The sequence below is a fragment of the Trichosurus vulpecula genome, chromosome 4 (genome assembly GCF_011100635.1).
Source record: "Trichosurus vulpecula isolate mTriVul1 chromosome 4, mTriVul1.pri, whole genome shotgun sequence".
Taxonomy (NCBI): Eukaryota; Metazoa; Chordata; class Mammalia; order Diprotodontia; family Phalangeridae; genus Trichosurus; species Trichosurus vulpecula.
In genome coordinates, this window is record NC_050576.1 from 296,857,088 (window position 1) to 296,872,538 (window position 15,451).

The following is a 15,451-nucleotide window of genomic DNA, read 5'->3' on the forward strand; positions in this document are numbered from 1 at the left end:
TCCAAGAGGGCCGGAGATTCTCAGGAGCACCTCTCTTCGGCTACGGCCTTAAGTGTGTTTGTATACAGTCATTTAAATCTGAGTGACAAATGCGTCAAAGTACCAAATCATTCTGGGACTTCAAGTGGATGACAGTTGCAAGTGACATCCAAACAAACATAGGCATGCATACCACATGAATGCACATATTGACAAGAAAACAGGAAGGGATCTGCTAGGAAGCTTAATAGGAAATTGTTATACTTTATAAAGGGAACGAATGTAATTCATATAGGAAAGACACAGAACTTTTCCTACTTATTGTTCAGCTTGCAGGAGCCTCAACAGGTAAAAGACAATATGCTTTATGAGACTTTATCACTGTCCTTCTCTTTCAGGGTCAGGCACGTTTCCCCAACTAAACTGTAAGTTTTTTGAGGGCAGGAACTAGATCTTATACTTCAATTTTATTTCCCCCCAATCCATGTTTAGCCCAGATGAGGTAGTTAACCTATGCCCAGAGAGGGGAAGGGATTTGCCCAAGGTCACACTATCATCAATCATCATCACCATAGCTAATATTTTTATTGCCCCTACTATATGCCAGGCACTGTGCTAAGCTCTTTACAATAATTACCTCATCTGATCCTCACAACAACCCTGGGAGGAGGGTGCCATTATCATCTCCATTTTACAAATAAGGAAACTGAGGCAAAGGTTAAGTGATTTGCCCAGGCTCACAGAGCTGCTAAGTGTCCAAGCCTGTCCAAGTCCACATTTGAACTCAGGTCCTCCTGACTCCTGGCTCTATCCTCTATCCATTGTGCCACCTAGCTACCAAGTGGCAGAGTTAGGATTTGAATCTAGGTCTAAATTCCACATTATCTCCCCTGGACAACCCTGCCTTTTCACTGATTGAAAACTTGTCTCAGTAAAGCTCTGGACTTTTGTCTCTATTAGTCTTCACAGGGCTCACTTATTTTACAACCCTATAGCTAAATGTTTGGGCACATCAGAAATTAAAATAGAAATAGGAAAGCTTTTTTAGTCCATTTTCCTAATTAATATGTCAGAGCTCATAAAGAAGAACTCATCAGCTTTTCTTCAGCACTGCATCATCCTAAAGACCTTTGTCAGCAAAGATCTCAGCAGACAGTCAATACATTTTAAAAGAGTTCCAAGCTGTAAATCAAAACCAAAAAATGAAGATGCAGTAAAAAGAAAAATTTACAAGTGTATCAGGGCTTAATGCAGAATGAACTCAGGTTCCAGAGTGGGGTATACAGAGTAGGAAATTTTAAATAAAAGATTTCCTTCAAAGAAATATTCTTTACCACTGAGCATACCCAGCACCTGAGTTCAGCTACAGCTAAGAAGTAATACCAATTGGGTTAATGTTCTTAGAACTTGGCTCTCTCTTCCAAAAGTTCCTATTCATTTTAATTTACATTTTATGATATAGTTTTCCTTTTGACTTGAGCCTTGCGGATATCTGGATTTTGTGAGGGAATCCTGAGAAGGAACAGGAATAAATGAGGTGAGGTAATCAAAGAATTGTGTATCATAAAAGGATGGGCTGATCATGAGAAAGGCAAGAGAAATGAGGAAAGGTGGATGGTCAGAATGCTCCTCTGGTGCTCTCATCAGGTCAGGCTAAAGCTAAGAAGGTCTCTGGCAAGCTGGGTGGACCTCCTATGGAGAATTCTGGGAGAACACGGATGAAAATCATACAGGATGGGCAGGTATGAATGGGCTGAGATTTGCCTCACTTGAAGAAATTCCCAAATTAAGGAGGGTATGGATCCATTTGAGTGAGTTCTTGGAATTTCTTGTTATATCTTATGCCTATGTTTTAACATGTATTAATATGTACTTATGATCTTTAAAAAAAAAACTAGAATGATAACAAAAAGATTTTTGCTCATATGATAAGGAGACAGGAGTTTTATTTTTGGGGGGCGGGGGTAAGGAGTAAAGGGGGAATCTTACCCAAAAAACTGCAAACAAACAGTAAGTTCAGGCAGGATGCTTTCCTGCCTGATGGGAATACAGGTCCTCTCCTGAATATCTGACTCATCTTTTGATTCAGGGAAAGGGAGAAGGCTGACTTTTGGATGGGAATGTTAGAACCATCTAGCTCTTCTGAGGCTTTGGCTTGACCTAAGTTCTCAGGCATCACTTAGAGAGGAAGATGGCCACAGTGTCCGTGCCAGCAAGCCTGTCACATATTTGGGATGCACCCAAGCCAGACCAACAGATGTAACTTGGCATTGAAATGATCCTCCAAAACCTAAAGGAGCTGACTCGGGAAATCTTTTACCCAGACAAATTTATTAAAATGTTGCACATCATCCAGAATGAGAGGGAAGATGATACATTTAGGTCAGCACTCAAAATCTAATTTGTTTGACTTTTTGATGGTTTTGGATGGAATGAAAGCTACCTGTATCTCTGTAATTAAAAAAAAAAGTGGGGAGGAGAACGCATTCTCTCCTAGAAAGATGATGACTTCTGTCTCAAGATTTTCAGAAAAGCAATTTTTTGGGGTAACCACGGCTGTGGAAAGTAGATGCGTAATCCCAATTAAAACTGGTGAGCACAGTAGGGGAAGATCAGTCTAAAGATGAAAATCCAAATGGGAGAAATACTAAGCAGCCACATACTGTGAAGAACAACTGGGAGAGAAAGAATCAGTGTCATCTGAAACACACATCATTGGGCCTGGAAAAGAAGGAGGTAAAAGATACTGGAACCCAAAGGTCATGCGTCAAATTGGCCTTTAATTCGGTTCTATACAAGCCTAGTCCCTTTCATAAACACAGAGAGCCCTAGGAAAGATGACACTGTTCCCTGTGAAAAAGTGTGATGATAACAGAGTTTTTGGCTAATCCAGAATCTAACTGTTTAGAAGTTGAATAAAAATAGCCTAGTGTTTAGTTTCCTGAAAGGAGCCAGAAAAATTTTATTTCTTATTTGTTTATTTTAGAAAGACTTATAAAAAAGTCTTTAAAGGATTGTTTAACATTTTTCAATCTTCTACTCTAATTCTAGACAGACAACTCACATCTTTAGGCAACAGCACGAAGACACAGAAGAAGTACTATATCCATGAAAGGCAAAAATAGCTGCAAATATCCTTGGGGTTCATGAGTCATATGACCTAGCCTTTCTGATACCTATAAAAACTCAAGTACTAGAATATTTTAAAATAAGATGGTGGGAACAATCAGCACGTGGCAATTTTATCACTCCCACAGAAACTTTCTCTCTTACAGTGATCTAATCCTCTTGAGTTCTTTATTAGGAGAAATAGGGGGAAAAATAAGCCAAGAGTTGTGAACCAATTCTTCCCCTGCTGTTATCACTAAAGAATGTGGAGAAGTATTAAAATAAAAAAAATCATAATCTTGCCTTGAAACATGATGGAACTAATGAGGCATCAAGGCCACTTATGGCTGAAAACATAATTGGCATATAAACACAGGAGATGCTCATTGATGGGAAAGCCTTTCCCTTTTGTTTCAGAAAACTGAAGGATGCCAACATATTGCAATCCTTCTGGTGTACTGAGTGGCAAATCTAAGACTAAGACAGATAATTTCTCCAGCAGAATTTTAACAAAGTAGGAACTCCTCAGAGAACTGGAACTGTTTGGTACATGATACATAGTACCTTAAATGTATTCAATTGGTTTGAATTAAACATGATGAAGAAAGAGTGGAAAGGCCACAGTCACAAATTCAGAGTTGGAAGAGATGTGAGCAGCCATCTTGTCCAACTTTACCTGAAGAATTCCTTTTATAAAACACTCAACAAAAGGCCATCCAGACTTTCCTTGAAGGGAGGCAATGTATGTTCCTTCTCCAAAGCCTGAATTTTTTGGAAGGCTCATCTGAAGTGATTCAAGAGATCACTGGGAAGAGTAAAGGGTGTTGATCACAGAGGAATTAAGTCTCCAATAGGAGGAGCACTTCAGACCTTTCCTTTGACCTTGAATTTGAACACATCCTAGGATCACAGATTTAGAGGAAAAGGTCTCCAAGGGCATCTAGTCAAGATTCATCTTTTTCAGATGAGCAAACTAAGGCCCAGTAAAGTTGATTAGACTTGGGATAAAGTGATAGCATTTAGAAAAGGACAGGGAGATTTGGCTTAGGGAAGTCCTTCATGATAAAATAACTCCAGATAACAAATCTATCTGGCTTGACACAAATAATCAGAGATTGAAACCCTGGTTTATGATTATACTAAGGCAATGACTTGTCATCAAATGCAGTAGAAAATGCTGGCCTGAGAAAGGAAATTTGTTTAGCATTTTCACATCTATTTCAACTCATACTGAGGTGCTATATTTTAGAAAAAAACTTAAATTCAAAGTTTTGATTTTTTTGAAAAATCTTAGCAAGGGAACACATCGCTTAAACCTATTTTAATATAATTAAGCATCAGGACAAGCAGACTCTAAACTTCCAGATTTCAAAAGACAAGTTGAAATACAGAAGCTATGAAGGTGGCTTTTCTTTTAGCCTACAATAACAGAGAAGGTTTCAGAAGATGCTTGTATCACAGAGCTTTTCCAGGGTCATTTTGGGATGATCACTCATTAATTAAAACCAAAAAAAGTCACGACATATTCTGCTTTTGAAGGGGTGTGTGTGTGTGTGTGTGTGTGTGTGTGTGTTGGGGTTAAACACTCTGGTGAGGACAGTTAATTGACATTTTTATAACCTCAGTTCTTTAGAATGGAAAGAAAAAAAATGTACACTGTCGAAATGTTCACTGTAATGTTAGGATGCCAAAATCATCATGAGAAAAATTGAAGCATTTTTGTTGTCCTTTTAAAAATTTCATTACTCTTAATATTCAACTGACATACTTCTTGACTTTTTTGTGAACTTCACTTTTTTTTTTAAAGAGAACTGCTATACTTTTGCTTCAGATGATTCACATCAGCCTGCACGCAGCTATGCATAGAGCCAAGCCATAATTTATCACTGTGGAAGTCAGAGACATCTCATGTATTAATTAGCAAGCCTTTCTGTGACTGGTGGATGGAAACAGGCTCCAACTGCTACTTGTATTTGGTCAGCGGTTTCCAGGAAGGGAGAAAGTAAAATGAGTTACGAGGAATTTCTTACCCAATTTGTGTCCAGCCAATGAATGAACTTTACTTTCATCTGGCACTGAAAGGAAGGAAAGAAAAGAGACAAAGATAAGACACTCTTTAAATTCACCATTTTGAACAGATGGAACATTACTTTAGATATATAAGAGATTAAATCTTTTACTTTAGCAAAGGTATGAGATATGAACTTTCTCCTCGTTTATAAGATATAGCCTCGTGTTCAAAAATAAGTCAGGAAAGGACATGTTTATACTGGGTGTTACTATAAAGAAAGTACTTTATGCGGGCAGTGACATTTTTCTTTAATGCCTTTTCTAGATTCTTTAGTTGTGTGATTGCATTTTTGTATCAGGAGAAGTTAACTCATAGACCTATTTATGCGACATTTAATCAAAATTATTACACTTAATAACAGAACAGATGGTTGGATAGTTTCCCAAATATATTCTACTTTCAATTTTAGATATTTGACAATTGGCTTGGTGGACTAGTTGCTGAAAGTCAAGGCTGTCTTTGTGTGATTTACCACTAAGCTCTATCTGTTGCAGCAGCAAAATATAGCTTGGTATTGAATGGGGTACCCTAAAAGGGCTGAGTACAGAGTGTTTAATTTGAACACCTGAATTTATGTCTCTATGTTCTAAAACTAAATAAAAACAACTTTGAATCATACATTGTACTGGGTTATCCATTCCACTCCTCCCTGCTTTTTCCCTTCTATCAACCTATGTTCATGTTGTATATATAACAAAATGCTACTTCTTACATTTTGAAATTATAAGCCCTACCTCACAGATATTCCAGTGGGTGAGAGGGTTGGACACACATTACCCAGAGTGTCCCAGGTCCTCTAGGACTTTTGCCCTTGGAAGGAATTTCCATATGGGTCTGAAGCCAAGTGGCTGAAACAGATAGGAGAGGGAAGGCTTGAACCCAAGTTACTGCTTTTCACACAAAGAAGGAAAAGGAAATCAGGTACAGAACTCTTTCAATAGAAAGCAGAGGTCAATGGAAAGGCTCGGAGTAACAGCAAAAGTGAAATGTGGCCGTATAAGAGAATACTTATTGTATAAGGCAGTAAGAGCAGAAATGTAGCAGAAAGCAGACAAGCCTAATCAAATAACATGAGACAGTTGAGACTACCTGAGTCTAATCCACAACAGCTTTCTTCCCAATTCTCAGCATTTTCACTTGCTGTCCTCATGTCTGTCTGTCTGTCTGTCTGTCTGTCAGTCTCCTCTACCTCTGAGCTTCCCCAATTTCCTTGAAGTCTAAATTAAAGTCCCACCTTCTGCAGAAGTGTCTTCATTAATGCTAATGCTCTTTTAATTATCTCCACCTTATTTTGTATATATCTTATCTGTACATAGTTGTTTGCATGTTGTCTTCCCGATCAGATTATGAGCTCCTTGAGGGTGGAGACTATCTTTTACCTTTCTTTGAATTCCCCAGCACTTAGCACAGGGCCCTGTATACAGTAGGTGCATAATAAATACTAGTTGACTGACTGACTTCAATTTCCTGGAAAGCTACATCTACATATCTGACTACTCCCTCTCTACTTCTAAGACTAATGGAGAGGAAAGGTCAGAGAAGGGAAATGAATTGGCTGTACTTGCCTGTACATTCTATTGCTGCCTTCTATACCTTGTTTAAAGGCTTCTCTGTGATTCTACGCTATTTGAAATTGTTATTAAAGAACACAGTCATTTACAATGATTTTAGTCCTAAAAGGACACGATTTAACATTGAGAGAGGGAAAGGTAACTCAAAAGAGAAAGAGAAAGAAAAATGGCTATTAGAGGGAGAATGTCTGAAATTTGTGAAATATTCTAGAACTCAGTCATATGTAAGACGGTCTATTGAACCTGGAGGAAGACTTAATGAGGAAATGAGCCAGTGATGATGATGATGATGATGACAATGATGATGACGACGACGATGATGATGATCCAAGCTAACATTTAAACAGATCTTTAAGGTTTGCAAAGAATTCTACATTTATTATCTCACTTGATCTTCACAATAACTGTGAGGTAGAGGCTCTTGCTCATTTTTGAGGGGAGAACGCAGGGCAATTGGGGTTAAGTGACTTGCCCAAGGTCACACAGCTTGTAAGTATGTCAAGTGTCTGAGGTCCTCCTGAGGAGACTCAGGCTGGGATATTAATTGATTTGCTCAGGAACACACAGATAGGAAATGTCTGGGGCAAATACAAGTCTTCCTGACATCCAGTCTGGTCCATTATCTACTATGTCACGTAGTCATTCGATGTGGAAGTTGGTATAGTTGTTCCAGTAATCATATCCTGCCATAACGGCCATCTGGCTAAGGAATGTCCCATGTATAGTTTGTGTCTGACATTTTCAAAGGCCATAACATACAAGATAGAAACCACGTTCACCCATATTGATTCTTTGTTTCTTTTCTCTCTCTCTTTTAAAAATTCACTTTTTACCTTACCTGCCTTGCCACTGTTTGTAGACTCTCTAAGGTTTCACTTCCCAGGTAATGCATCTGCAGCATACGTGGACTATGCTATGAGAACCGATCCTGGGAGTGCACACAGATTTTCTTCTTGGTTTCATTCCAAATGACAACATGAATGACTAAGGGATGTTTGCTCTATGAGGTGATTAAACGTCTTCTAATTGGCTGTTAATAGTATTTAATTATTTACTTTAACTAGGATTGAACTTAGGCATGCTGCACAAGTCCAAGGCTCTTTCCATTACACCACATTGCATCAAGAAGCTCACAATAAACTTACAAACTAATTAGCGAACAATGGGAAATAAAGGAGATTCCAGCAATTTCAAACTTTGAGGTAAAAAACCACAGGTTAGGGTGTGGAAAGACAGAATAAATGACAATATTTATTGCAGTCTACTTCCTATCTGATGATGGTGGTCAGTGTCAGGTGAATAATGACCAAGGCTGCCTAAGCACCCAATGTTGCCGGACATGAAAGATGTTGTTTTGTGATCATACTGCTTGCTGCCTCTCTAGTTTTTAAGTCAAGCTTCACATTTAACTCTATGATCACAAGCTGCCTGTTGGATATTTTGAACTGGATGTCCCATAAGTATCTCAAACTCAACATGTTCAAAAGAGAACTCATCTTTCCCTCAAAATCCAACATCGACTTCAAAATCCCCTATTATTGTCAAGGGTACCACCATTCTTTCAGGAATTTAGCTTATCAACTGTGGTGTCATCCTCATTTCCTCAGGCTCTTTGACCACATACATTTCTATCTCTATGCATCCTTGCCTCTCTATTCCCACAACCACACCCAAGTTCAGAATTGTATCACCTCTCACCCAAGTTGTGAACAGTCCTGTCTGCTTTCCCTACCTCAACTCTCTCCTCATTCAAAGAGATCTTCCACATAGCTGTGAAAGTGATTTTCTTCAAAGACTAGTCTGATCATATCACTTCCTGTTCCTACCTCACCCTCTCTCTCTCTCTCTCTCTCTCACACACACACACACACACACACACACACACACACACCTCAAGTAACTCTCTATTACCTCTAGATAATCAATTATAATATTAAAAAAACCTTTTATTTGGCATTTATATCTCTTCAGAACCCAGCACCTTTCTACCTTTCTAAAATATTATTTCATTACACCCCTCTTTGCACCCTGTGATCCATTGCCGGTTTAGCTGCTATTCTTTTCACACAACACATTGTTTCCCATCCTCATGCCTGGAATGTACTCTGGGAATCTCTGGTTTCTGTCAAGATTCAGCTCAAGCATCACTTTGTACATGAAGACTCCCCTCTATATCCCACTCTCCCCAAGACTCTGGTATATTCCTTTTCCAAAACTATACTTTGTATTCACTTTGTGTATTTTACATATTAACAAATATGTCTATGCTGTCTTTACCATTAGAATGTAAACCCTTGGGGCAGCTAGGTGGCGCAGTAAGTAGAGCACCATCCCTGGAGTCAGGAGGACCTGAGTTCAAATCTGGCCTCAGACACTTGACACACTTACAAGCTGTGTGACCTTGGGCAAGTCACTTAACCCCAATTGCCCTGCCTTCCCCCCTCCAAAAAAAAATTAAACAAAGTAATTAAAAAAAAGAAGAATGTAAACTCCTCTTTGTATCTCCAGCATTTAGCACATGGCTTAGGAGACAATGAGCACTTAATACATGCTTGTTGATTTACTGATGAGTGTGCAGAACTATCAAATAGCAGAGCTATATATATAGAATAAGATATAGAATAGATATATAAGAATAGATACAGAATAAGGAGTCTTACTTTATTAGTTAGATTTCTGAAACATATGCTCATTGTCTTTTTTTAAAAAATAGACCATTGGCAGGTCCCACAAAATTTCGGGCCTTCAGAACACCCTTTTGCGGTCCCATTGACTCCAATCTGGTATGCAGGTAGTTTATCTATTATTCATCATCCCTTGCTACATGAGCCATTCAATATCTTTTACACAAGACACTGATTTCAACAAACAAGCCATTTCTGACCTTTGTAAAAAAAAATTATTAGTCATATAGACCCACAGAGAGGTTCTACACATTATTCTTTCCACTGCATGCTGGGTAATGATAAGCATCTGCTCTTCTCATTCCATAGCAAATCTTCTCATGCATAAACCACTGCAGGCAACATTACAGATCAACTTTTTTTTTTTATTCTCCAGGCACCTACCTCATTAGTGATTTATACTATCCAGGATGTAGTTAAAACTAATCTCCATGGCTTTAGGTCATATATCCAATGAAGTTTCTAGATAGACTTTGTGATCCAACACTACATTTTCTATCTGAATATCAAACTGATGATGGCGAGTGTCACGTCAACAATTACCAAGGTTGTATAAGAACCTCATGTTCCCAGACATGAGTGATATTGAATTTGTGATTCAAGTACATCTAAATTACTACTACACTGATATCCACATCATGAACATTATGTTAGTCTTTGAACATAGTGTTCATTTTATATCCAAATATGCATACATGCATATACATAACACATATGCATGTATGTGTATATTTACATATACATACTATCTTTCTAGTGTATGCGTATACAGGTATATATACCTCTGTGTGTATATATCTGTGTATGTGTGTATACATATACATATATACACATACATACATACATATACATACATACACACACATCAAGGTTCATCTCTAGGCCTTTGCAGCTGCTACCACTTTTCATGGAGCTCCAGGATGGCATTTGTGATGAATACACAATCATTAGTGAGAAGCAGATGCAGGATATACCCTGTTCATTGCAGTTCTGTTTTTTTCCAGTCAAGGTGTCAGAGCAATGTGTCTAAGGTAGCCACAAAGAGAATTAGAGAAAGTTGATCCCCTGATCTACCTCCTTTGTGGATGCTGATTCTGTCCAGTTCCACAACGTTTTACTTTGGGTATGCATCTGGTTTTCATCTCTTCAGTGATGGCAACATAGGCTGAAGACCTGACTTGACTAATTGTGCACTGCAGCACTGAATAGTTAAAAGGTTGGCTTTGATTATCTTGCTTTTCTATGAATATCTTTAAAGTGGGTAGGGGTTAGGCTTTTTATCCCCATTTTATAGACGAAGAAACCTTTGATATAAAGAGGTTATATGCTCAAAGTTAGCAGAATCAGGAATCAAACCAATCTCTCCTGACTCCCACACTATTGTATTAGCCTTGGTTTGAGTCTTTACATAAGGCACAATCTCTTAACCAGGGGATGACAGACCTCCCACCCCACCAAGGGATTGATATATAGATTTAAATTTAAATATAACTTTATTTAAATACGATTAGTTTCTTTCATCATCCTTTCCGTTTGTGCATTTAAATAATTACTATAAGAAAGGGTCCAAAGTTTTCACCAGACTGCCAAAGGGGTTGATGGCACAAAAAAGAGTAAGAACACCAGGAATAAGGAGCCTTACTTCATTTGTGAGATTTCTGAAACACATTTTCAAAGAGTGCCAGGTGTTACTGAGACAGGAGATAAAGTATACATTACTGTGTTACCTTTATAATAGCTGAAATTTAACAGCACTTTAATGTTTGCAAAATGCTTTATGTGCATTATCTCATTGATTCTTAAAACAGGTAAGTGCTATAAATATTATTATCCTGATTTTGCAGAAGGGGAAACTGAGGTTCCAAGAGGTTAAGTGTCAGGGGTAAGGTTTGACTCTAAGTCTAGAACTCTTTCTGCTATACTACACTGCCTTATTAAATGTTGCCCTGACCAATGTCTTTTTGTATTAAATACCTGAGCAAATTATACTCAGACCCCATTTAACATGATAAAATGCAGCTACAAAATTACAAGGCTGTCTATTTATTACATTGTTCCTATGGCACCAACTGAACTGCCCATAATGTGTTTCCCCCCAACACTGTATTTTTTTGGTGGGAACCAGTTAACAAAATGTTAGGCCATGCCTGCATATTTTAGAGAAAATATAAGGTAAAATCAGGGAGTGTTTTGGGTAACTAAGTATCACACACAGGAGGATAGGCAAAGTATTACAAATATTCTATTCACTTTGATTTTAAGTATGGTATCTTACTCCATGCATGCACAAATGTCATTACCACTCTTGAGAGATCATTGCCTCTCTTGGTGGTAGCACATAGTTATTTCTGATATTTCCTTAGAGAGATTCCTTAGCAACTCTTATTAATTTTTTTAAGGAATACAGATGATAATCATAATGTCATAATGAGCTTAAGGGTCTTGCCTCCCTCTACTTCTCCAAACCAAATAAAATATTACTGTTACTGTGGGCTCAAGTAAATGAAGCTTTCTATTTTTTCAAAAAGAATAAATATTATAAAAATAAAAGATGCTATCATGACTTAATATATTAATTTTTATTTATGTTTTTCATGACAAGTGTCACAATTAACATACAACTAATGTAAGTGACTTGACCTGGGAATTATTTTTAAAAATCTTCCTCTGGAGATGAAAGCTTAGTATTAGTAGTTTTACAGCATATTTATCTAGTACAGAAATAGGAACCACAACAAGGCAAACAAGACAGATGTGTAATACTATACGAAGCACTAATTTACAAAAGATTGAAAATTAACAGTTATGTCTGATGCGAAAATAGCTTTTTGCACTGAACAGCAAGTTGCTAAAAGATTCAGTGATGGGCAACGGCTGGAATGGAAGCCACGGTTTCTCATCCAGTTGGGTTGCATATTTTACAAGCTAGAGAAGACCACCTCCCCTTTTCTTTACACAAATGTTAATTCAATTTGCTCTTAACTACCTAAGGAGAACTTTATGGTGACAGAAGAGATATCTGGGAAGTATTTTGGGTCCTTAAAATTTGATGATTGCAAGGGTTTTTTATTATCACCATTATTAAATACCCACAGGCATGATGGATGTAGGTCTGTGAGGTTTTTGGTGGAGTCCACTTAGACAAAGTGGATTTCTACTAACAGGTTGCTACTTGTCACTAAATACAGACCAACAGTCACTCTGTGATGGTCACTACCACAAGGCACCCCTAAAATGGGACATTAATGCATTAGTTTTTGTTTGTTTTTTCTTGTGTGCCCCTTGATTTAGCATGTGTGAGGATCTTAGGCACCCTGCATGGGAAATGTTTAATAATTTCTGGTTCTGGGCCTTGGAAGCCAGGGAGAACCAGTGAACAATAGCTATTTCTTTGCTAACAGAATAGTGAATAGAGGGTAGAGAAGCAGAGCCTCTTTTGACTGAATTTTGACCAGGTTTTCTATATGAACCCTGGAGGAATTAAAAACAAGGAAAATAATAGAAATCATTTGTGTTAAAGATGGCACTTGCAGAACTCAGAAGTAGCAAACATTAGGGAGCACATAATACATACAGGAATTGGCATCTTGGTAGGATACATTTATATTAGTACAGTGATCACTTAAAATATGTTTTATTCTTTTTGTCAGGCTTTCTTTTATACCTCAAATGCATTCTCACAGGGGGAAAACAAGCCACTTGCTTATTGATAGCATTTGATACACATTCTATAACATAAGTGACTATTAAGGACTACAGCCACTTAATAAAAATTTGCAGAATGGTAGCAGATTTGGTGAGTTAATGGGCCCCATATGCTCCTCTGCCGCTGACAGAAGATGGTATATTGCTCACATGCTCACATCTCTTCAGCTAAAAATTGCCATCAGCTACAGTTTTTCTTTTTGAGAATGCCAACACTATGTCATGAATGGGGGGAAAAACACTGCACTATGAATATGCAAATGCACTAAGATTTCCAATATTTCACATCATGACACTTGAGGCAAAGCACTAGTCTAGAATATGATGCAACATTCAGCTTTAATATAGTCAGGTTGGTAAAATACCTTCTCTTCTCTACTTCATTTAATCTTTGATTTCCACATTGCAGACCTAACAAAGACAGTAATCATGTAGGTGAAGTTGATTTGAGCGAATATGACTATATTTTCTAATTAACCCATAAAAATCCTTTGCAGGACATCTGGATGGTGAGCTAAATATCTCGTGTTTCCTTAATGGTTAATAAACTTGTTTCCAAGAGTTGTTTCTTCAGAAATAGAAAACTGATGTGGTTGCCAATATTGAGAATCAATTTTCCTCCCTCTTAGCAGATCAATTTCTGTGCCATAGATTGATTTCCAGAATTTCTAAGCAATGAAACCTGTTCCATGCTATAAATTAAGTTCCTTCCTTAGCAAACATGGACTATTACTACATTAATTTATAGTGTTTTCTTATTGCAATGACTGTTTGGCACAAGGTACCTCCCTAGTGAGGCTTTTTGGATTTTCAGCACTGTGAATTTTTGCAGATTGAAAAATGCTTCATTCTCTTGAAGAAAAACAGAGATTTGCTTTGTTGAAAAAGAGTGGAAGTGATAAAACAAATATACGATGATGAAGAAAATTCATCCATGTAGGCAAAAAGACTCATTACTTTCCCTCTCCCTCCTTCCACCTTCTATATTTTGCCTTCAAAGAACACAAAAAGACTGAGCTACATGGAGCCTGCCAAAAAGCTGTTCAGGATTCTGATGCCCTAGTTTGTTCCTCTGTCTCACTGCAGATCTCAAAGATCAGGAAATGGATAATACAGATGGCAGGTCTCAGAGGCTAAGAAATCTGGGCCACCTCATATATACACATCACATACACACATACCTATATATGTATATATATGTGCATATATAGATACTTACACATTTGTATACTATACACATATCATGTGTGGATACCTGTATATCTATATATCTTGATTGTCTTCTGAACTACCACCATCATTGGCTGACTCTTGAGAAATATATAATTTAAATGTTGTGACCCTTTGGACCTTTCCTCCTTTCCACAAATCTCTTGGGGTTCCAAACTACAGCTCAGGAAATGCCGCAAAATACTTTTTATAGCCCCTTCTGACCCCTTTTTCTCTATTCATATATCCCTGTCCTGAACTTGGTGGAGTCATGATAAAATGGCATAAAGTTATAAACTGTGCAGACTGGGTAGATGACCTCTCTAAGCGTCTACAGAAGAGACAATGAAGGTTTGCAGATGAAGTGGGGCTGGGATCTAGGAAAGGCTAAGCAGCTTCTCTGTGGAAGGAAAGATCATGCTTTTACTGGCTAGGGGAATATGTACTGGAGTAACTTTACCTGGAAGATGTTAGGTTGAAGTTACAAGGCAAATAGGGTTGAACCATCTTGGGTTCTAGAAACAGACATAGGAAGAAATCTGCAGGATGGGAAGATGGAGGCAAAGAGCATTCTGCTGTGGTCAGGAAACATCTAAATTCAAGAACAAGATTTGAGGAAGACAAGCTTGGGTGGGCTGATTAAAATTTGTGCAGATAGGTTTGTAATTCGGGTAGGTGGCTCAGACTGAGCACAGCAGACCCAAGACAAATGGCATTTGGGGTTTGGCCACTTTTTGCCTCATTGATTTTCACTGATGATTGAGTCACATGTGCTGTTCGGTGGAGGTAGCTTTCTTTCCTTTCTCTTCTTTTGTCTATTGGTCTCAATCAATTGCTGGTATTCACTGAAGACGCCACTTCCTTGGAAATTCTCTCTGTGTGTAGGGAGTTCAATGTGGTCTTCTAAAATTACTCAGAACTCATGACAAGTGGCCAAGTTTTCAATCCATAAATATTGTTTAAATAATTTCTGTAAATGTAAATAACCCCCTTTCTAAAATCTCAGTAAATCAGAAAACTCAAAGTATTCATTAGTTGTTATTTTCCAGATAAGAATTATTCTTTCCGCATCCATTTAGTTTATTAGAGATACAACATTCCCAGGATTTTCAGGAAATGGTAGA

General features: G+C 37.8%; 1 protein-coding gene across 2 annotated transcripts in view; it reads right to left on the bottom strand.

Annotated features, from left to right (window-relative positions):
- The window catches only part of PARD3B (par-3 family cell polarity regulator beta), a 1,291,066-nt gene that overhangs the window by 414,291 nt on the left and 861,324 nt on the right, over nucleotides 1–15,451 (bottom strand). For both annotated transcript variants that reach the window (XM_036754801.1, XM_036754802.1), the window contains exon 16: nucleotides 5,118–5,162. In XM_036754801.1, coding sequence (XP_036610696.1) covers nucleotides 5,118–5,162 — 45 coding nt within the window. The remainder of the gene's footprint in view (nucleotides 1–5,117; nucleotides 5,163–15,451) is intronic.